Here is a 21,095-nt window from a genome sequence, read left to right on the forward strand (position 1 = left end):
AGTATACAGAAGTATTTGGGATCATAATTGTAGCTGGGTTTCATGATGTGGCTGCACTTGTCATTTAGATAAGGACTTAATATCAGAAGCTATGGCTGCTTGGAAGAGGGTATGTGAATTTTATGTATCTCAAGAGAGAAAGCTATTCATGCAACAGTGACCCTGGTGCCCAGAATTTATTGAAGAAGTTCTAATTTCTTTCAAAGTCTTTGTCATAATTACTGGTCTCTCTTTCTGAGGTGTTCAGACATGTTCTCTCTTTGAACAGGCACACCAAAGTTGTGTTGACTATGAAGAAATAGGTTTCCAGTGCCTTGCTCTTTCTGTCTCTTGTGCTCTTGAAAAAAATGCCCACTTGTGTTGTCCTTGTACTTCTGCTAGGAACATCTGCCCAGCAACTGGATGCATCCTTCAGTACAAATGCCACCTTGGAAATATTTGAGGTTGACTTCAAGGATCCCTCCCTGGACATGAAGCAGAGAGGAGCACTTCCTGCCTCAAACAGGTACTAGAGGCTCATACTGATATATCAGTCAGTGGAACTGAAAAGGGCTTTTCTGGTGCAAGAAAGGAGGGGAGGGGAAAACATATTGAACATGTTTTTGGGGTATAAAATGAACTTTTACGTCAGTTGACCTCTGTCTTCAAGAACTGAATGTTTCTGTTTACACAAATCATGTGAGGTGTGAAAGTAGAGCAGTTGGACCATTGGAGCAACTTAAAAGGACTTACATGGTAGTCAGTAGAGTCATTCTGTGTGGTGTCAGTTTGCTAGGGATAGTGATTTCCAGTGAAGACACTAGAGGCAGAGTGAAACTTACTTTCCAGCTTTTTTAGACAAGGTGATTTCTTAGGCTCATCAGTGTGGGTGATGTTTGCACTCAGTGTAAAACACAGTCTTAATTTCTAACTAGCAGATTCTTAAAAGGGGTAAACATATTTTTCAGATAATAGCTCTGGAAAGAAAGGCACCTAGTTCTCTAATCTTATTTTCTATATACTGTAGGTTAGAGGATATCACCTATCAGATCTTGTATGAGGGCCTAAACATTTTAAACAAACAAAACAAAACAGAACACACACAAAAGAACCCTAAACAAACAGAGTGAGACTAGCTCTTCCTCTGTAAGTTCTCTTTAAAAGTCTTTGGAAGGAAACTCGTTTCTTTTTCTGCATGTAAAAGTCATAGTTCTCTTAAAAAGAGAAATGGTTATTTAAGGTGCAGACTGATGGTTATGTTTGATAGGTTGGAACATGGATGTGTTTTTTGGCAATACAGAGAATGTCTTGATTTCCACCAAATCGTGTGGCCTGTGCTACCTTTGTTTTCTTCTTTTTTAGGTTTCATAAGCTGATCTGGGGTAACTTTGGAAATGGGTCTCCAGAGTCCTCCGGAGTGATTATTGGTGGCGGGGATAACGGTGTACTGACAATGTACAGTGTGCACCACATCTTGACTTCAACGGGTGAGCCTGTAATTGGGCAGACAGAAAAGCATTCAGGTCCTGTTCGAGCTCTTGACTTCAACCCTTTCCAGGTATGCAACATTAAGATACTTATAACCAAAGGAAGGTTAACCTCCATGTTAAAAAATATGTTTTTCCCTTGTTTGTAGGGATTTATAAAGTGAAAGAACAGTTTTTAGCTGTAACAGGCATGGTAGTTGTGACACAAAGCTGGTTTGGGACTCTGCTTTGGGTTCTCTTCACGGCTTTGCCACTGAATTCCCCAGTGACCTCGATTAAGTCTTATCTCCCTGTAAAATCGTGTCTTGTAATACTACTACATGTTAGATCATTCATTACGCATTTGAAATCAGAACTTTTTAAAATTTGTTCAGTTGGTGTTTAATTCCGTGGGGCTCTGATCACATTTGAAAGGACTGTGGCATAAGCAAGTAGTGAACAGAACACAAGTTCTTGCGGTAACACAAAGGCAGATTGAAAGTTGTCTGCAGACCCTTGGGAAGCCCGCATCTTCTCAGAAGAAATATCCTTGGTGCTGGGATGCAGGGCAAAGGCTCAGCTGGCCAGAGGCAGTGGCTTCCAGCCCTATGCCAGAGTTTCATGATAACTAACAGCAGACACCTGCACATGTAGCTTGCTGGGCAAATTTTAAACTGGTCTGTACCATGGCACAGCTGAAGGCAGGGAAACGAGAGATGTGCTTGGTTTATAGTCTGGTTAGTATCTTCCTTCTTATCAGTGGCTGTGAAATGCAGTTCTCATCTGACACTTATTTTTAAGAAATCCGTCCTTTTTCCATGTAAGCAGAAACTCAGCTTAGCTTTTCTTTCTTCTACAGAGTAACCTCTTGGCTTCTGGAGCCAATGATTCTGAAATTTTCATCTGGGACTTGAATAACTTCAGTGTGCCTATGACTCCAGGGGCTAAATCACAGGTAAATAAGTTTTCCTCTGGGCAATTTTACCCCTGCAGTTTTAAATCTTAGGCGAGGCAAAAAGATGTGAGTGTGTGGAGTCATCCTGGTCTAGTCAGGCTGTGAAGGGAGAATGACCTTGATGTCTGTCAGGAGAAAGATGAATCAGAAGCGACTGATTAGCTTCAGTCTGGGTAGGTGGAAAGAGTGTTGTAAAGGGAGGGGAGGTAGGCTGACAAGTGCTGGAGGGATGCACTTTGCATGGATGGGTAAGCTCTTTGTGGATTTGAATCAAGTAACTGACCAGTTTATCTTGTGATCCAGCTGGGGCATGTGTGATGGATTCAGAAGGTTTATTGGACCTTCTCTGAGGGATGAATTTATTTCAGGCTTCAGCTGAAGCTTTTCATATCGCATGAAAGTAATATCCATAGCAGAGTCACTGAGCCGTTTAATGCATCTTGGCTATTACTCCCAGATAACGTTTCCTGAGTTTGAAGAAGCAGCTTCTGATATTCTCATGCTGATTGTGCTATTCAGGGCAATCAGCTCCTGAAAGTGGAAAAAAATCATAGCAAACTAGCCTAAAAGCAGGCCATGTTTTGCCTCCAATAAGCTTCCTGTTTGTTTCTTTGCCTATCTCTTTGCATTGTGGTAGATACAGTAACAACAATTAGCCTTGAATGCTTCATCATTTTCCATCGCACTGCACTCCTGAAATGTTGCATACAAGGTCATCTTTCCATTTAAGTTCATCCCAGGAGTCAGGGTAGAAGCATCTATGTTCTCTCAGTTGCAGTTCTCTCTGGACTGATTTGTAACACATTTGGTCAGTGCAGAATCCCACACCTGCTCCCAAAATGCAAAGATGCTTTTCCGAGTGATGTTCCCCGATAGAATTTGACTGTCCACTGTACTCTCTGAGTAAAGGACTTCCCATGTTCCCTAGTCTTTCTGGTCAGTGCTGCTGATATTTCCAATTGATCAGTGATTGAAGAGAGAAATCTATGTATCATCAAATCCCTTAGGCTAGTGACAGAATCCTGTGATTAGTGTTCCCTCAACATGGGGATAATGGATATGTGGCCTTTCCTGTCTCGGCAGCCTCATGAAGACATCAGTGTGGTGTCCTGGAATCGGCAGGTGCAGCATATCCTGTCCTCTGCTCACCCGAGTGGCAAGGCTGTGGTTTGGGACCTCAGGAAGAATGAGCCTATCATCAAAGTCAGTGACCACAGTAACAGAGTGAGTGGAGGAGAGGCTGTGATTCTAACTAGCTTACAACATGCCACATGTGGCTATGAAGCAGTGGCACAGGCTCTTAGGATCAAGTATTTTTATTGTGGGAGCTGTTGGGACTGGTTCTCTTCATTCACCTCTTTTCTCCCTAATGAAATGGAGAAACATGACCCCTAGCTGTTCCTAAAATTAGGGCACCCTTGCATTCAATTTCTGTGTTCACAGCTCATTTATGGGAAGCCTCCTGTTATTTAATTCCAGCTGTCTTCCTAGGTCAACTTTCAACTTCAGCTTCTGTATGGTTAGTGGGGTTTTTGTTGCTGTGTAGTGAAGGTAGAAATACTTCCCACAGCAAGACGTTTCTAGGCTTGCTTTGTCTTAAGCATTCTAGTCAAGTGCAGAATGATGTGCCTCTGGGCTATTCGTGCTATTGCCAGCTTGCTTTGCTGAATTTTCAGCCTATGCTATTTTTGTCCCTAGATGCATTGCTCAGGAATGGCCTGGCATCCAGAAGTTGCAACCCAGCTAGTCCTTTCCTCTGAGGATGACCGCTTGCCAGTGATCCAAATATGGGACTTACGTTTTGCTACCTCTCCTTTGAGCCAGCTGGAAGGGCACACGAGGTGAGGGTTTGCTTGTTGTGTGCCTTTTCAAGAATCTCCATCTTTAAAAAGTAGACATCTGGGAGACTTGGGCTTAGGAGACCTGTGATTTTTTGCTACGTCTGCTTTGTTTCACAGATGAATGGTTAATGGTAGAGATGAGAACTAGTATTTCTGAGCTTAAGTACTGGTGCGTGCTGCTTTCTTGGTAACAGGGTGGGAGAGTGGACCATGTATGAAATATAACTGTTTTCTTTCTGATCTATTTTAGGGGAGTTCTCTCTGTCTCTTGGTGCCAGGCTGACCCTGAACTGCTGCTGAGTAGCGCCAAAGACAACCGGATCTTATGCTGGAACCCAAGTATGGGGGAGGTACATAACCACAACTCTAAGTACACATGGTCTGCTTTATAGGGTTGTGTGCTATGCTGTGTGTGTGTGCTTTCTCTGTATCCCTATGGAGTGCCAATGAATTTCCTCTAGTATGTCTTCTGCACTCTTCCTGCCTGGAGTGAATGTGAGAGTGTTGTCTCACTGAAAACTGTTCCAGACTGAAAACAACAGAGACAGGCAAAGATTTTCTCTGCTATATCTGTGTCAGAGATCATAGAGGGAAGAAAGCTTTAGTTAAAACTTAATTTCAGCTAATAATGATTACTCTTGCTGTGTTCACACCTAAGTGTTCTGTGTGTCCTTTTGATTCTTCTTCTTACTTTTCCTAGGGTAGTAAGTTTTCTGGGGAGAAACTTGAATGAGAAGCACTTGTGAGGGTCATTGAGAGGGGAACAATGTAATTAAACATGTGTAAACTTTATTTGTAGTACAGTGGTTTCATATGTATGTGCTTACCTAGTCATATATCTCAAAATTACTATCTTTGAAATGTTTAGCTATCAGCTGAATTAAAATAGGGGTCTGTAAAAATTCTTTCTGCACACCTACTCTTTCAGTGCTGAGTTTCTCAATAAAACTGAATTTTGAACTTTGAACAAAATTTACGCAGTTGATCTTGATGATAGCATAGGGAAAGTACTCTAACAATAAGAGTTATTGAAAAAAGTTCAGCCAGGAGCCCCAGGCTGGATTCATTTCATGGGACAATTTCACTGAGCCTTGGAGGCATAGAAAAAAACCAAACCAACCAACCCATTTTCATAAAATGCATGAAATGCTGCTGTTGTGGTTTGATGGGATGTGATGCTCACTCTGCGCACATGTCTAGTGGTTAGAAGAAAATCAGACTCTGAAGCGTTCCTGATGTCTAATTTTACAAAAGTCTTTTCACTGTCTTACAGTGGAAAAATCTAAAAGAAGAAAACCGGTTTTAGTGCAGCTGGCTCATCTTTATGCATGCTGCTGTAGATTTGCACAGTCCAAATTCAAGTTAGACATGTATGCATAAATTATTGTTAGGGGTCTCTTCTTAACTTGGTACTAATGAACAGAAAACTTTCAGTTGATACAAAAATTGGGAAAGTTTTCAGTAGTAAGGACAGTGCAGTTATAGAATGGCTGATCTGGTAAGCTTGGGGAAGGGGTTGATTTCCTTGTGTTTTGGTGGTATGTGATTTGGTTTGGTTTGTTTTTTGGTTGGTTGGCTTGTTTGCAGGGTTTTTTTGTGTTGCCCCCTTTTTTTTTTTTAATTTAGCTATCTAGATTTTAATATAAGCAAATGCAAGGTTTTGTATTGGGAACAGAAAACACAGATCATGTTCCTACGGAGAAGGAAGCTGTGGTTCTCTGTGCTTGGTGCATGTGAGGTATAAAGGAAATCTCTTCATTTTGCAGACTGGAGGTTCAAAGTCAAGGTTGTGTTAGTCAGTTGCCCAACGTCAGGCAGGAAGTCTGGGAATGGGTCATGAATTGAACTTTGGATTTTTGAGTGCTAGACCAGAAACTTGTTGGCTGCAATATCCTTCATAGTTCATCTGCAGCTGTTACAGTCCTCTTTTGTTGTTGTTCTTTTTTTCTGTAGGCTTTTGTTTTCCTTGCAAAATTTTTTATTCCGGACAATTCTTTCTGTTTATATGTTCTTGCTGATGACACCTTCTTGCCTTTTGGCTTCTGTTTTTCTTGTGTTGTTTTCTGTCTGTCTCCCTTGGTTAACAGCAGGTGTGACAATATTATACTACTCTGATACTGTACTTAAGAAGCAGAGCAAAACCGACTTGTTGCTTTTGGATTTTGTTATATATACAACAGTTGGAATCCTGTTGTATAGCAGCTGTCTGTGTCTTTCTGCCTTTTGGGCTAAATGTGCTATAACTCAGTTGCAAATGTGTCCTTCAAGAAGCAAAAATAAGAGTCATATACAGTGGTGATACATAAATAAGGTGTGACACACTTGATGAGTCACACTAATTTGGGGAAAGAGGAGGACTAATGTTGTGCTTTTGCCTTCTCTCTTTCTGTGATAGGTGGTTTACGAGTTGCCCATTCGGAGTCAGTGGTGCTTTGATGTCCAGTGGTGTCCTAGGAATCCTTCAGTCTTCTCTGCTGCCACTTTTGATGGGTGGATCAACATTTATTCTGTTATGGGTGGGAACTTAGAAGCTCAGCAGAAGACGCAGGCTGACAAGGTAAAGTCCTGTGAACACATTACGGCATGACAGATTGGCAGTTACTCAGCTGACTTCTGAGAGTGTTAGAAGCACACATGTGTAACAGTATGAATTTTATGTGATGCAGTCTGTTGCATCCACCAGGTTGGATAGCTGCATGGTGTGGGAACCAGTGTGGGGTTCCTAATATCCACCAAGTCCCAAAGGGACTACATTGCTCTTGACAAAAGTGTCTCAGTGTATAAAATTCATAAATGTTTAAAGACAACCAAGACCAAGTGTAGTTTTAATGTTACATATATTTTGTAGTTGTTGCTACTAGACTAAAAATAAAGCAGCACACAAGTCAATTTACTAGAATTTGGAGCATGTTAATATTTTGATACTGAAACCCATTACTTAGCCAATTGTTGTGGTTTAAGCATGACAGCACTGTTTTCAGAATAAAGTTGAAAGCACAGCACAGCACTGCAGCAGATACTAGGAAGGAGAAAAAATAACTGCTACATCTGAACAGGATGTAGCATCAGGACACCAATGAATAGATAGGCAAACTGGACAGATTAAATGTCAGTACTGTCTAAAATTTTAGTTTTAATCTGATGTCTAGTCTTTTAATTCCCTTCCTCTCTCCCAGCCAATACAGGTTTTAAGCGAATACATATGAGCTGGCTTAAGTGTTATTTATATAGTAGTTTACAGCTGACTGAGTTCAGTTTCATAGGATTTGCAAGAGATAGAAAATACTTCATCAAGCAACAGCTGTAGGAGATTAAGGATTTATTTAACCCATGGAGAATTTTCTTTCTGTACATTCTTCATGTTCATGTACCACACTTTCACTGTTCAAAATTTGAGAACAGTATGGTAGAATAATTCCTAGATAAATAGAATAACAAGTAAGAACACAAATAGGAGAGGTCTTTTCTCCAGATTTCATGGTATTTGTACAGAAAGTCCATTGAAGACCTGGTGATTGATGTTACTGCTACCCTGGTAGTGTGTACTTATTCTTGGAAGGCTGAGGGTGATTGATCTGTTAGGTATGAGCTGTTCCTCCAGGAAATGGTCTGTCTTTGGAACTGGTTTCCCCTCAAGAAAAACTTGAAAGGCAAAACAGGTAGGTCTTGCCTGTGATTCTTTGTTTGGCAACCTTAGCTTGATCAGCCTTATGTTGCTTCCTTTCATGTATGCTGCTTGGCTCTATTTTGAAGCCAAAACCGGTATTCCCTGTGGTCCAGTCAAACTTGAAGAGTTATCTTTAACAAACAACAAATCTTGAACAGGGTTATCTTTAGCAAACAACAAATCTATACCAACAATGTTAAAAATGAAGAAGGCTTGTGAAGAGCAGTGTATGTATGCTCCCTGACTTCCTAAATGTTAGAAATCCTGATCAGGGGCCGCTTTTGACACTCTTGTCAGACAAGAAAGTCTGGAGAGATTATTTCACTAGCCTCATCTAACCTATAAAAGCTTGAGATGGTCCTTAAAACTAACCCATTGGAAAGACCCCAGCAACAGAAAGGGAATCAACATTCCTTTGTGAGCAAAACAAGAAATAAATTGGACAACTTTTGATCATATGTTGTCACTGTCTTGCATGAAACTGTAATTTTGTAACTCCTGTGTTTTAGCTGGACACTAGACCAACCAGTGTTTGTTAGGGAATTTGCATCTTGCAAGGGAAGAATTGCTTGTAAATCTCTGAAGGTGACACTTCTTGAGAAATTATGTCTGGAACTGTTTGGAAATACAGTTTCCCTCACATAGGGGCTTGGTGGTATTCCAGTAAGACATGATGTAATAGCCTCTTTCTTCATCGGTAGGGAAAGCGACTGATTACTAAACAATAGTTTTTTGGTGCTTACTCTATACTGAGAGGAATTGAATTATATCTTATCTCTTTCTCCCATCTGATTCTAGATTTCTTCCTCCTTCAACAATTTGGATCCCTTTGGCACAGGACAGATCCTCCCTCCTCTGCAGGTGCCACAGCAAGTAGCCCAGACCACCTTGATTCCACCATTAAAAAAGCCACCCAAGTGGATTCGCAGGCCTGTGGGGGTTTCATTTGCAGTAAGTGAATGGGGCATCCTTAACTTAAAATGCAGTAGATTTGTCATCTTGCAACACAATCCTTTTCTTTCACCAGAGAAACCTTTATCCTCCCATTATTAGTTGTTTTAATGCCTGTTTAAGGTGCAGTGTGGGGTCCCATGCAGCTCAACATTCAGCATTCAGATGTATTTCCAACAAGAAAGAATCCTGTAGCAGAGAATGGGAGGTTATAAGTAGGAGTTAACAAAGCTAAGGAAGACTCATAAAAGCTGTCCATGTAGGCTATGACATGCATTCCTGTTCTTCTCTTTCTCCTTCCTATCCAGGTATTTAATTTTCTTCACTTCTTTGTTCCTAAATCAAAAGGCTGAATTGTTCTTTTAGCCTGTGGCTTCACTTGTCCTCTATCTGTTTAGTGCCTGACATTTGCATGATAGTTTTTATCACTGCAGCCTGCCTCTCCATGTCAGAAAAGAACACACAGTTCCAAATGTTACATGTCCTCTGTGCCTCTCTCACGTTTGCCATTGGCTGGGCCTGATAGCACATACACAAGTGTCATGGTTACTAGTTTTCAGCTGAAGGGCTTGTGATGTGAGCTCTCTCTGTGTCCCTACCATCCCTAGACATTAAACTGTTTGGGTTCCTTGTGATCACAGCTGGAGCTTGAGTCTGCCTTGCTAAACAAAGAGCTGAGTGAGTTGTGTTTACCTCCATTTATAAGAATGCGTACTGTGTCTCCCTCTTGTCTTTCTCAGTTCGGAGGAAAATTAGTTACCTTTGGTGTTACCAAAGCTCCTGGACAGCAAATGCAGCAGACTTACCCACACCAGGTATTCATCAGTCAAGTCACTACTGAAACTGAATTCCTGCTCCGATCCAGAGAACTGCAAATGGCCTTGCAGTCGGGGAACCTCCTTGATTACTGCCAGGGCAAGATCCAGACAGCCAAGTTTCCGTTTGATGAGAACCTTTGGAACTTTTTGAAGGTAAGATGGCTGTGGTGAAACTCAGGACTTCTACAGTCCTGCGGTGAAATGTGTTCATTATGGTCCTCTGTAGCCCTTCATATTCTTGTTCTTTAAGATATAAAATGGAACTGAATAGGCTGGTTCGTTACTTGTCCAAAGAAAAGTGTTTGCTTTCGAGGTCTTGGGGGTTGTCTTATTTTTCAGTAGGAATGGGCTTTTCAGTGGACTCATCTGGGCTTCCTGTCAAGGTGCTAAACCGGATTTTCTTATCTCAACCCACTGCCAAGCTGTATTTGCCAGCTACCTGTGGAGCTTTACCATTATTATTTCTCAAGGTGAAGTGCAAATAGGCAGTGAGATTCCCCAGTAATAAGGGAGAGAGCTGTGAGGACTGACTGTAGCCCTACATAAGACAATGATTTCATTGACAATTTGGTAATATGAAAGAGTTTGGTAGTGAGGAGTGGCCACTTTTCTGGAGAGGCATGACTTAGCCTTGGTAGTGGTTTACAGACACTCATAGGCAGACTGCGTGGGGCACAATATTAGGATCTTTCCACAGTATTACATTTGCATGGGGAATCAGATCTCTTGAATCGGGTGGCCAGGTGTTCTCTAGGTGGTGACAGTAGTCTTCATTGCAAGGGTCATTGCAACAATCTCTTCAACTGCTTTGGATGAGATATGTTGAACTGTCGTTTTAGGGAATTTTTATAATCCAGCTGGCCCATGGTCCTGTGAGACCTCTCTAGCACATACAAGATTTATTACTATTTATTGTCTTAAACTATAAACGAAGCTTCTATACAGAAGACTGCCCCGCATGGCCATTTTTACATCCTCAAGAACAGTTTATCAGTTCTGTAGTAGGAACAGCCTGGGACTTAACCGAGACAGATTGTCCTTGCAGAATTGTTTGCCATGCATTAAAGTATACAAATAGCACCTATCAGTTAGGCTGCCTGCAGCCTGTGGGGATCTATAGGACTGTCTGAAATCCCCACCCAGGGAACTTCTGTACCAGTTAGTTAACTAAGTTTTGTGAAGCTATCTAGGAGTTCAGGCAAGCACCTTGTCTCAGTTTCATCTGGACTCAAATCAGTCTGTTGTTTCTATGCAGAGATTAGCTTGGTAATTGCTAGACCATCCAGAGAATTAATGTCCAAGTACACTAGATATGCAAACAGCTCTGATTTGCAATTGCAACTATGTGACAAATTTGAATTTCATCCTTTTGGCATGAGTGTGTCTTAAATTCCATAGATTTTCCCACACTAATCATTAGGTGGACTTGTTGAGTTCCTTATGTATAAACTAAGCTCTAAACTTTGATGCTGACAACCATTGGCAGTGAGCAGATGTCTAAGATTTTACATGTTTTCTTGTCTTTTTAATATCCTCTGGGACTCAGGTGACTCTGGAGCAGGAATCCAGGACTAAACGCCTCAAGCTGCTGGGCTACAGTAAAGAGGATCTGGAAAAAAAGGTATGGGGTCATTTCAATAGAAGGACACCTTTACAGGACTAAAGCTGCTGCAGGAGAGTTGTAGGGTCCATACTGGAAATGAGTGAGTGATCTTACAGCACACAAAAGAAATTTCAGATACTTGAGAGGCATCTTGGGCGTCTCTAATTAAAAAGCAAATGTGGGCACTTGTAAGGGTATAACTGCAGCTGTACTGGATCAAATCAAAGGGGTCTTGAGCCCAGGTATCTTGGTTGCAGTTGCTGGTGCTCTGGAAAGTGTATAATAATAGTGCAGTTGAGAGCTGCTTCTAGCATCCAGTTCTCTGTGTCTCAGGGGGTTTCTTAGCCAGGAAGAAGGTGGCAGGTGAAGACCGTCTGGCATAGCACTGATGCAGCTGCAAGGGAGGAAACTCTTGCAACAGTGTGGACAGTGCTCTGAAAAGGATAAATAACCTCTGATAGGCAGCCAGCCAGGAATAGAGAGAGGTAGAGCTTTTCAAGACAGGTGAAGGAGCTGCAGGAATTGTATCTGGGGCTTGCCAATCACTTGGTGGCTTTGTCGCCCAGGTGTTTAACTTAGATAGGGGCTTCAATCTGCGCATGTCTGTTACTTTTCTAGATCACCTCATGTTTGAGTAATGGGATCCCAGATAAGCAATTCCTTCCTGAGGCAGATGTGACAAATGCTGCACAGCCAGATCAGGTATGTCCTGTACATCTTGCTAGCCTGGGAGACCAGTGGAGGGCGGGATGAACAGGAAGGTTTAATTCCAACCAAAAATTGTTTGGCTCAGTTAGGGCATCGCAGAGGGCAGTTCACAGGCGCTCACAGGGTCAGACTAAATAATCATAGTGGTCCTTGCTGGCTTTAAAACAAATCAGTGAATGATGAAGACTGACTCCTGGCTGTTAACACTGCAAGAAGGCTTGCTTCACCAGTGCTGATTTCTTCAGTGATACAATTAACCTCACTCCAGCTTAATTTCATGCTTCAACTTTGGATTTCCTCTATGAAGCTTCTGCTGTGGTATTTCTTTTGCATTTCTTTACTTTTCACCTCTATCCTTTAAGTGTATTCTCACATGATTTTGGGATGTCCATCTTCAGATGCCTTCCAAGGCCTGGGTCACCATGCACTGTAAATTTTGCTCCTCTAAGGTACCTAAAACTGCTGTCCTCAAATTAGTAACCTTCACAAGCCTTAAACACTGGCTGAAGTATTCTAGGGGTAGCAATTGTGTCCTGCATTTCAATAGAGCATGAAGCATGACTGTCATCCCAGCTGTGAGTTACAGATATCACTTGTTGGGCTTGTTCCTATTCTGTCCAAAATTATTCAGCTTGCTCAAGGGCTGGGAGTTGAGTTGATGAATGCTGGCCAGCAATACTGTTGGCGCTGCATGTGTTATACTGCTTTTGTTGCTCCCCTGGTGAAACTGTGCAGGTTGTTAGAGCAGTGACAGGAGGCATGATGGGTTTCCAAGTTGAAATCAGATTTATATGAGCATGCTCAACCAAACGGAGAGCAGCCCCATTCTGTAACCCACAAAACTGTTTTGGACAAGATCTTTGTGTTCAATAAATTAATTAATCTCTTGTGCTCTTTGCACAGCTTTTGATAAATACCAGTGATGATGTAGCTGCTGTTTCCTCCTCTTCAGCCTTTTTTGACAACCTCATCCCACAGAATATGAGCACATTGGAGATTCCTGTCACAGAAGGTGTGTTATATGAAGTGTGTTTTTTCTGTTATAAGAAAAGAGGAGAGGAGGGAAAACGAGAAAATTAGAGACCTGGAGGAATCTGGTCCACTCCAGAATATGGATACTTTTAAAACACATGACCCTTCCCAGTGTCATGCAGTATCTCTCAGCATTGTGCAGGGAAATATTCTTTCTAGATAAGAGACCCATTAAAAATGTAGGAGAATCTTCTAGATGATGGAGGACTAACAGTCAAGTCAGTGGGGTTTTTTTGAAGTGCAAAACCTGGTTTGGATTTCCAATTTTATTTTTTTTTTAGCTGGGCTTCTGTATGTCATTGTTTTTTTTTACTGCTTGCTCTTTAAAACAAGCATCACCAACACATCTGGATGACACCCCTGTGGGTTGACTCTGCTTCTCACTTCTGTAGATACGGATGGACTCATCAGCCAGGCCCTTTTGTTGGGGAATTTTGAGGGTGCCGTGCAGCTGTGCATGCGAGCAGAGCGCTTTGCTGATGCCATCATCTTAGCGATCGCTGGTGGGGAGAACCTCCTAAAGGAGACCCAGAAGCGCTACTTTGCCAAGCAGAAGACAAAACTCTCCCTGGTAAGTGATGGTTTTGTGTAGCCACTGAGCAGGGGAAGGTGTGTGATACCTTGGCAGATGTTTGTCTGAATATATGTGGAAATACTTTGGCAGGAAATAGAATGTCAGCAGAATCTGTGCATCTCCTCTTGACTGAACATTTACTCTTGGTAGTTTTACGACAGTCTTGTGTTGCCCACATAGAGTATCTGTATTCTCTGTTCCTTTTTTAATTTAATGGTTTGTGCCTCAGTCCTCCACACTTGTAACCTGTGGAGCATACTGTCCCTTTATAGCTCAGCTAGGAAGGTCCTAGCTTATTAATTTACAAATGGGGAAGTGCAACAGGGGTTGGGATATCCTGTCACTATATTCCCCGTCATTGATACTAGCTGCCCTGAAACAAGACATGTCTTAAATAGACATTTAGTCTTGCCTAGTGCGGCTATTTCTGTATTATCTTAAGTAATTTGTTGGGCTTTTTTACTTTCTTTAGAGGCATTGCGTTTCGTATACTGTTAAGATTGGGATGCTGGGATTGGTGGAACGTAATGGAATGGTGAACTAGCTGCTCACTGTAACGGTGTGGGAAGTGTGCCTGAAAGTGAGCTATCACTGTATGTCTTAAGCAGTCAGCTTATCTTTGTCTTCAGTGATTGACAGGCCTTCTACTTTCCTTACAGCTGCTTTCCTCCATTGTGCAGCAGAACTGGCAAGATATTGTTTGTACGTGTGATCTGCAGAGCTGGAAGGAGGCGCTGGCCATCTTGTTAACATACTCAAAGCATGAGGACTATACCCAGCTCTGTGGTATGCAGCGTACTGTCTTGATGTGATTTCCCTAGGGGAGGGCACCTCTGGACTACTTACAGAAAGAAGCGGATACAGTTGAGGAAGGAGTGCACTCCTTACTCATTACAGCTAGCTGGAACTTAAGAGTGGACTGTTGTGTTAGGAGAATAATAAATGCATGTTGTAGCTGAGAATCATGGTGTAAAGTTATGTATGCTGATATATCCTGTCACCTCTACCAATAGCATGTTTAAAACAGGATGGGCACTAGGCAGAGACACTAAAAGGGTGATATTTATTATTTCATTCTAAGGACAAATGGATTTCCCTGACAGTAAAAGGTCAGGTAGCTTCACTCCATTTGAAAGAGGTTTACCCTTCCAGCACATTCCCTTCCGTTTTAAGCTCAGAAACAGAGGTTAATGAACGTTGGATGTCTTCAGCAGTTTCCTCAGTTCTGTTAATAGTTCAACATGCTCAGCAACTGGTTGTTCTGAGAGTCAGAGTTAGGGGGCAATCTAGTGACTGAATCTGATGAAGTTACTCATGTTGCTTAGCTGGGAACTTGCTCCTGGCTGACGGGAAATGCTAAAAGCTAAGTGCTGTTGGAGAAATGCCAGCAGTTTATAGAAGTAAGATGACACAACTTGAAATGCAAGAAAACATGACTTTTCTTACAGACCAAATTGTAGGGGTGGAATGTGGGTGTTGTGGTAGTGATGATGAGATAGTTCCAGCCCACCTTTACCTCCTGGCATTTGCTAAATACTGACAATTGCCAGATTGCCAGTTGTCCCTGGTACTGGACACTACTGTTGCCTGGAGATTCCCATGCCTCTTTGGAAAAAAAAAAGTGTTGGATTTTTTCACTGAATTAATCGGTCATTTTTATGGGTTTTTCTTTCTTTTATATATCTGGAAAGACACATAAAAATTAGCAGATATATAGAAAATTACTTCTTTTTTCAACCAAGTTGGCTTTGGGATTCCTCGATGATGCCCATTTTTCTGTGTTATCCAAGAATTGTACAGCGAAGCTGGTGGAGGGTCTAGAACATAAGTCTTATGAGGAGTGGCTGGGAGAACTGGGGTTGTTTAGTCTGGAGAAAAGGAGGCTGAAGGGAGACAGCTACCTGAAAGGAGGTTCTAGTGAGGTGGGGGTGGGTCTCTTCTCCCAGGTAACAAGCAATAGGACAAGAGGAAATGGACTCAAGGTGCGCCAGAGGAGGTTCAGGTTGGATATTAGGAAAAATTTTTTACTAAAAAGGGTTATCAAGTATTGGAATAGGCTGCCCAAGGAAGTGGTTAAGTCACCATCCCTGGAGGTATTTAAAAGACGTGTAGATATGGGACTTGGCAATGTTAGGTTTATGGCTAGGCTCAATTTTTGAAGGTCTTTTCCAACCTGAATGATTTTATGATTCTAACTAGGTGCAGATCCAAAACTGCCAACACCTTTTCATGTCAAGCCACAGTAGGATTGCTAAGAGATGAGCACTGGGGTTAATGAGCTCTTCAAAAAGCGAGTGCATTAAATGTTGGCTGTATTTCTTCCTCTCTAGACATGCTGGGTGCCCGCCTAGAGTCAGAGGGAGATGCAGCCCTGTCCAATGATGCCTGTCTCTGCTATATCTCATCAGGCAATGTGGAGAGGTTGGTGGAATGCTGGGTAAAAAACCATGAGACTTCGTCACCCCTTGCCCTGCAGGTACAGGTGCTATAATGTTGGTTTGACTCCTCTTTAGGCTAGTCTGGTAGCCTTGATCTGTTTGCATTACCCCATCAAACAGAGTATCTGGCTTCCAGTGGACAGTGAAGACCTGTTCGTAGTCACCAAGGTATCTCATTCTAGCCTGGATTATGGGCTTACATCTAAAGGAGGCTTGCACTTTCAAATGCTAACGGTTTGTATGTTTAGAGAGTACTGATTACATTGCACATAAATCCAGCCATGGGCAGGATTTACAGCTCACCCGCCTGTCTTTTTATACTGATGTAATCTCTGAGCTTCCTTTTAGTCAGTGAAGTTTAGACAGTATCTGTTTTCTTACTATAAGTTGCCTGGGAGTGCAGTTGCTGTGCCTATCATGTCTAACTGTAATTATTTGACTGTACCTTCAGAACAACCTCTGGCAAGATAAAGTCCAGACTGTATTATTCCTACTGCAAGTAGAACGATCACGTATGGGAAGTCACAGCTTGCAGATGAATCAGGGCTTCAGTCAGTGTTGTTACCTACCTGTTACACTTAAACCAGTCCTGACTAAGTCACTAACCCAGGTTGTGTCCATCAGTTCCTAGAATGAACTAGACAAGTCTTCCACTTAGATATCTGCAGATAATGCCCTCTGTTACGGAGTTTCCCGGGTTTGCAACTCTCCTAGTAAGTAACAGCAACAAAAAGGCATCTCCAGCATTCCTGGTTATGTCTGAAACTGGCCTCCTCCCAATTATCAGTTATCCGCCAGTGACCTTTGTCAACAAGAGTAGTTTTTCCTAGTGAATTTCTTCTGGTATGGTTTTAATCCTTCCTCTTCCAAGCTCATAGCTTGTAACTTCTGGAGTTACAGTAGTAACTTCCTAGTAAAAAGGTCACAGTTGATTGGAATGTCCTTGTGGCTTCTGATTATCTTTTTTTCCCTTACCATAAAAGTAGTAGCGTCAGGGTTTGTTTCCTGGTTCCTGTTTTTCTTCACAAAGTGCACCTTACAAAATGGTGTTCAGTAATAGTATCTGGTGCAGAGTAACTTCTAGTCACATTGGACCTGATGTCAGCTGAAAGTGGAGAGAGCCTTCTGGTATTGTCTCAGCATGAGATGGACCAGTAAAGCAAGTCAGATTAAATGGTCTATTTCTTCCCTCCCCTTGGCTTATTCAGGATCTCATAGAGAAGGTGATGGTGCTGAGCAGGTCCATTGAGATGCTCCGAGGCACAGCAGGACCAGCACCAGGCCCTGTCTTGGCAGAACGAATCACCCAATATGCCAGTCTCCTGGCATCACAAGGATGCTTGGCAGCTGCAATGGATTACCTACCCAGCAGCTCTAAAGAGGTGAGTGAGAAACAGGTGGTTGTGGGAAGGAGTAGTATAGGGGGGAAAATGATACTTTGTATGAGAAATCTTGGGTTTTGACATGCGTCAGGACTTAAGCTTTCACCTTAGTTATGGTAACTTGAGAGTAGAGGTGTGTTTGGTTTTGGGTTTGGGTTTTTTCCAGCTTTTGTCTTCATTTGCTTTTTCTTTGTAGTGCTTTTGATTCAGGGAAAAGGAAGGGAGCTATAGAACTGTAAAATGATTCCTGGAGAACAATGCTGGGAAGCAGCTCTCCAGAGAAGCTGCATCTATTCCTGAAACTAGCTGGTAGAAGAAGGGAACGGGAGAAGGTCACCTTGTAGTTTGAAAGAAATCTGTCTAGTGCCCAAATGTAGGTAGGAGTTGGGGAGGGAATGCTCTAAAGACTGGGGGAAGGATTGGTGAGTCTTCATCTGCCTGGGAATATGGCAGGTGATGTCCCAGATTGTTTGGCCTTTTGTTTTGGCCGGTTGGTTTGTTTTTATTTTTGTTTGTTTGGGGTTTTGCTTGTTTGTTTGTTTGTTGGGGAGGGGTTCTGTTGGTTTGGCTTTGGGTTTGGTTTGGGGCTTTTTTTATTCCCTGGTGGCTACTGGAGAAATGGTTAGTTTTGCAGGTTGATGCTGGGTACTTTGGGAAAGGGTCTGCTTTGAATGCCTCCCCAGCACCCTCCATCTGAGGCTCTCAAGGCACTTCTTCTAAAGCATAGCTTGTTTCAGCTCCTGATCGAACAGCTCCGAGACCGGCTTTTCCATGCTCAAGGAGAGAATGTGGGTGATCAGCAGCCACCCCCTTTTCCCTACACTCGTGTCAATGTAGGTGTCATTAAACACCCATCTCCAGCAGCCAAAGGTGATTCCACTGCTGAAGGAGCAGCCCACAAAACAGGCCCCAGACACCCAGAGAAGGTAGGCCTTAAACTCAGGTGTTCATGGCTTGGGGAGAGGGAGGAAGAGTGCTGGGTTGTGGAAGGCATATGAGGTAATATGAGATGATGCAGGCATTGAGGAGTTCATCATGATGCCCTTCACTGGAGCAAGCATGAGCTCTGTGATGATCCAAAAGCAGGCTGTCTGGCAGCTTTTCGCAAAGCTCTGTCCCACTTGCAGTCACTGGAGGAGACTTACATGTGTAGTGGTCTGCTGAGAACTCACATACTGAGGAAGAATGGGGCTGTGGTTCACAGTCCTATGCCCATCTCACTCTCATATCAGTAAAATTAGTCTCAGTTCTTGTGAAGAAGACGGTTAGGGAAGTTTTGTTTCAGCCTCTATTACTTCATTATTGTTCCTTTGTTATTTCCTCTGATTGTGCTTCCAGAAAATCACTGTATGCGAACTGGCTCCCGAGGACTAACCCTTTTGGGAGCTGGAGAATAGTCTGAAGAGTGTGGTGCCCAGCTTGTTAAGCAAGTTATGTGGTGGGAAAGGCCTTTGATGCAGTCCATCCAGGGCAGCAGCAGCATCTTCTCTTGCCTGAGAAGTGACAGGGATATAAAGTGCATCTGCTTCTGTGTGTATGTGTGTGACTGTGTCAGCCATTTGCAAGTTCTTTGTTTTTTAATTGCAGCCCAACTATCAGTCATCGTTTGCCCCTTCAGCACCTTCTCAGCCTTCAGTGCCTTCCCTCTTCACGCCTCAGCCAGTGCCAGCAATGTCTATGACACCTCACCACATTGCCCCTCCCCAGGTCAGCACAGGTCCACAGACAAGTGTCTATTCCAGAGGGCTGCCGTACCCACAGTACAATTTGGGCTTTGTTCCAGCAACCACTTCAGGGCCAGGTAAGCATTGTTTGATGGTCATGTCTGTTCTCCAGCTTTTCTTAGACTAAAGCCTTCAACATGGATGGCTCTCCTTTGTTCCTCACAGGACTATTGTACTTGTGAAAAACAAGTCAGCTGTCTGAGAGGCTTCTCAGATGTGTCAGTGCTTCTGACACATCTGGTTTTAGCAATGGTTACTGCACGTTCACTGATACTAAGCATATATGGGGTGGAAAAGCCGCAGTTAAGTTAGTGACCAAGTTTGGCTGATGTAGCCTGGGTTATGGGGGATATGCCTGGCATGGATATTCTAGGGTATGGCTCGGAGAAGGGGAGACTTAATAGCATGAAGGAGAGCATCAGGAGTAATTCACACATGAAACAAGTAATGCTGATACACTCTCTTTCTCATTTGTAGCTGTGTCACAGTCTCAGCTGTTCGGACCAGCAGGAGTCAGACCTGTTGGTCCAGCTTCCTTCCCCAACCAGCCTTCTCTGCCAGGACAGTCCATGCCCATGACATCTCCTGGTGTTCCACCACCTGGACCTGCCCTCTTCACTCCAGCCTCAGTCCCATCATCTCAGCTTCCTGCAGCTTGTCCTCTCCCTGTGGCAAGCCAGTCTGCTCTAGGTTTCTCTTCAGCACCTTTCAACTGCCCCATGAACATGGGTTACCCTCAGGGAGGTCCTGGAGCTCCATCTACTAAGCCCTTGCCAGCAGCCAGCATTCCTCCTCCTCCTACAGGTAAGTACTGCTTGTGTGATTTGTGTGACCAGGAACACTCCTGGATGGGATTTGGAATACGTAATGGACATGGACCTTCTGAGGTCTGATCTGTCACCATAAAGGCTGGATGTGGTGCTGAGAATAACCTCTCAGACACATTGTGCTGAGTCTTGCTGTGGTGGTGGTAAAACACAGCAGTGACAGAGTTTCATTCAGACTGTTCAGCTGCTCTGTCCCCCAGGCTGTGGTTACAAGATGCTGTCTTTTCAGGTTTCCAGTGCACCCTGAGTAGTCATCCACTTCAGAGGCATCTGCTCTGACTGAAAGGGTGGTGGTTCCCAGGGAATGCCTGGTGGAAGGCTTGCTGATCTAACCCCTGCTTATGTAACTGGAATCCTTTGCTGAGCTGTGTTTAACCAAGGATAGCAATTCCCACAGTGGGAAACCTGTGGGGACTATACGCAAAGGCTCTAAGTTACAGCTGGACAAATTCCTTCTGGAAATCTATTAGTAGTCCAGTAGTCCAGGGACATTACTTGCTGAGTAAAAGCTATTGGTGATGATGACTCTTCCACCCTGCCTTGATTTTCAGGTTTCTTCCCTTGGCTAGATCCCCATGTGGATCATGCAGGTAGTACCTAGAGAAGCCTCCAGACCTGTTGGAGAGGCAATGTTGGTGCTTCCAGTGAAATATGGGGGGGTGTGTGCATGTTTTACTGTGTGTGCATGCATGCATGCATGCTTATTGCTGTTTGTTGTATCCTTGCATGCCTGGGGAGTTATACAGCTGGGGTAGTGGACGTACTTGTCCTGAGGACTAGTAAGTGACAGCTGGGATGTTGGAAGTGAAATGAAAACACTGTGCTCTTACTGATGAGTTTGGGTGCAGAAAGAAGAGGCTGTAGCTTCTTCCTTCACAACTTTCCCCCAGTCCTGGAGGAATTAGAATATTCTCAGTGTGTTTGCCCATTCAGGCAGTTGCTGGGCCAAGAGTTTAGGGAAGAAGCCTCTTTTCCTTTCTTGATTCTCTAGGCAAAGAACAGGCCAGTAGCTGTAACTCATTTCTTGTTTTCTCCCTGTTACACTCCCAGCCTTACGCATGGCTTTACTTAAGCTTGTCGTTTGAAAGAAGTGGTCCCAGCATGAGCAGTGGTGGAGTAGAGCTTCCCAA

The 21,095-nt window shown here is 43.1% G+C and overlaps 1 protein-coding gene across 3 annotated transcripts in view; it reads left to right on the plus strand.

Annotated features, from left to right (window-relative positions):
• SEC31B (SEC31 homolog B, COPII coat complex component) overlaps nucleotides 1-21,095 on the plus strand; it is a 38,144-nt gene that overhangs the window by 5,574 nt on the left and 11,475 nt on the right. Inside the window, exons 3-22 of one of the 3 annotated variants that reach the window (XM_030485737.1) lie at nucleotides 382-505; nucleotides 1,342-1,537; nucleotides 2,305-2,400; nucleotides 3,484-3,624; nucleotides 4,099-4,241; nucleotides 4,492-4,591; nucleotides 6,637-6,798; nucleotides 8,707-8,859; nucleotides 9,600-9,830; nucleotides 11,224-11,298; nucleotides 11,899-11,982; nucleotides 12,892-13,000; nucleotides 13,413-13,591; nucleotides 14,254-14,380; nucleotides 15,925-16,070; nucleotides 17,241-17,414; nucleotides 18,152-18,340; nucleotides 19,002-19,215; nucleotides 19,616-19,942; nucleotides 20,517-20,555. In XM_030485737.1, the coding sequence (XP_030341597.1) occupies nucleotides 382-505; nucleotides 1,342-1,537; nucleotides 2,305-2,400; nucleotides 3,484-3,624; nucleotides 4,099-4,241; nucleotides 4,492-4,591; nucleotides 6,637-6,798; nucleotides 8,707-8,859; nucleotides 9,600-9,830; nucleotides 11,224-11,298; nucleotides 11,899-11,982; nucleotides 12,892-13,000; nucleotides 13,413-13,591; nucleotides 14,254-14,380; nucleotides 15,925-16,070; nucleotides 17,241-17,414; nucleotides 18,152-18,340; nucleotides 19,002-19,215; nucleotides 19,616-19,942; nucleotides 20,517-20,555 (3,009 nt within the window). The remainder of the gene's footprint in view (nucleotides 1-381; nucleotides 506-1,341; nucleotides 1,538-2,304; nucleotides 2,401-3,483; nucleotides 3,625-4,098; nucleotides 4,242-4,491; nucleotides 4,592-6,636; nucleotides 6,799-8,706; nucleotides 8,860-9,599; nucleotides 9,831-11,223; nucleotides 11,299-11,898; nucleotides 11,983-12,891; nucleotides 13,001-13,412; nucleotides 13,592-14,253; nucleotides 14,381-15,924; nucleotides 16,071-17,240; nucleotides 17,415-18,151; nucleotides 18,341-19,001; nucleotides 19,216-19,615; nucleotides 19,943-20,516; nucleotides 20,556-21,095) is intronic. The other 2 variants (XM_030485739.1, XM_030485738.1) reach the window with 2 other exon arrangements.

Source organism: Strigops habroptila, chromosome 5, assembly GCF_004027225.2.
Source record: "Strigops habroptila isolate Jane chromosome 5, bStrHab1.2.pri, whole genome shotgun sequence".
Lineage (NCBI taxonomy): Eukaryota > Metazoa > Chordata > Aves > Psittaciformes > Psittacidae > Strigops > Strigops habroptila.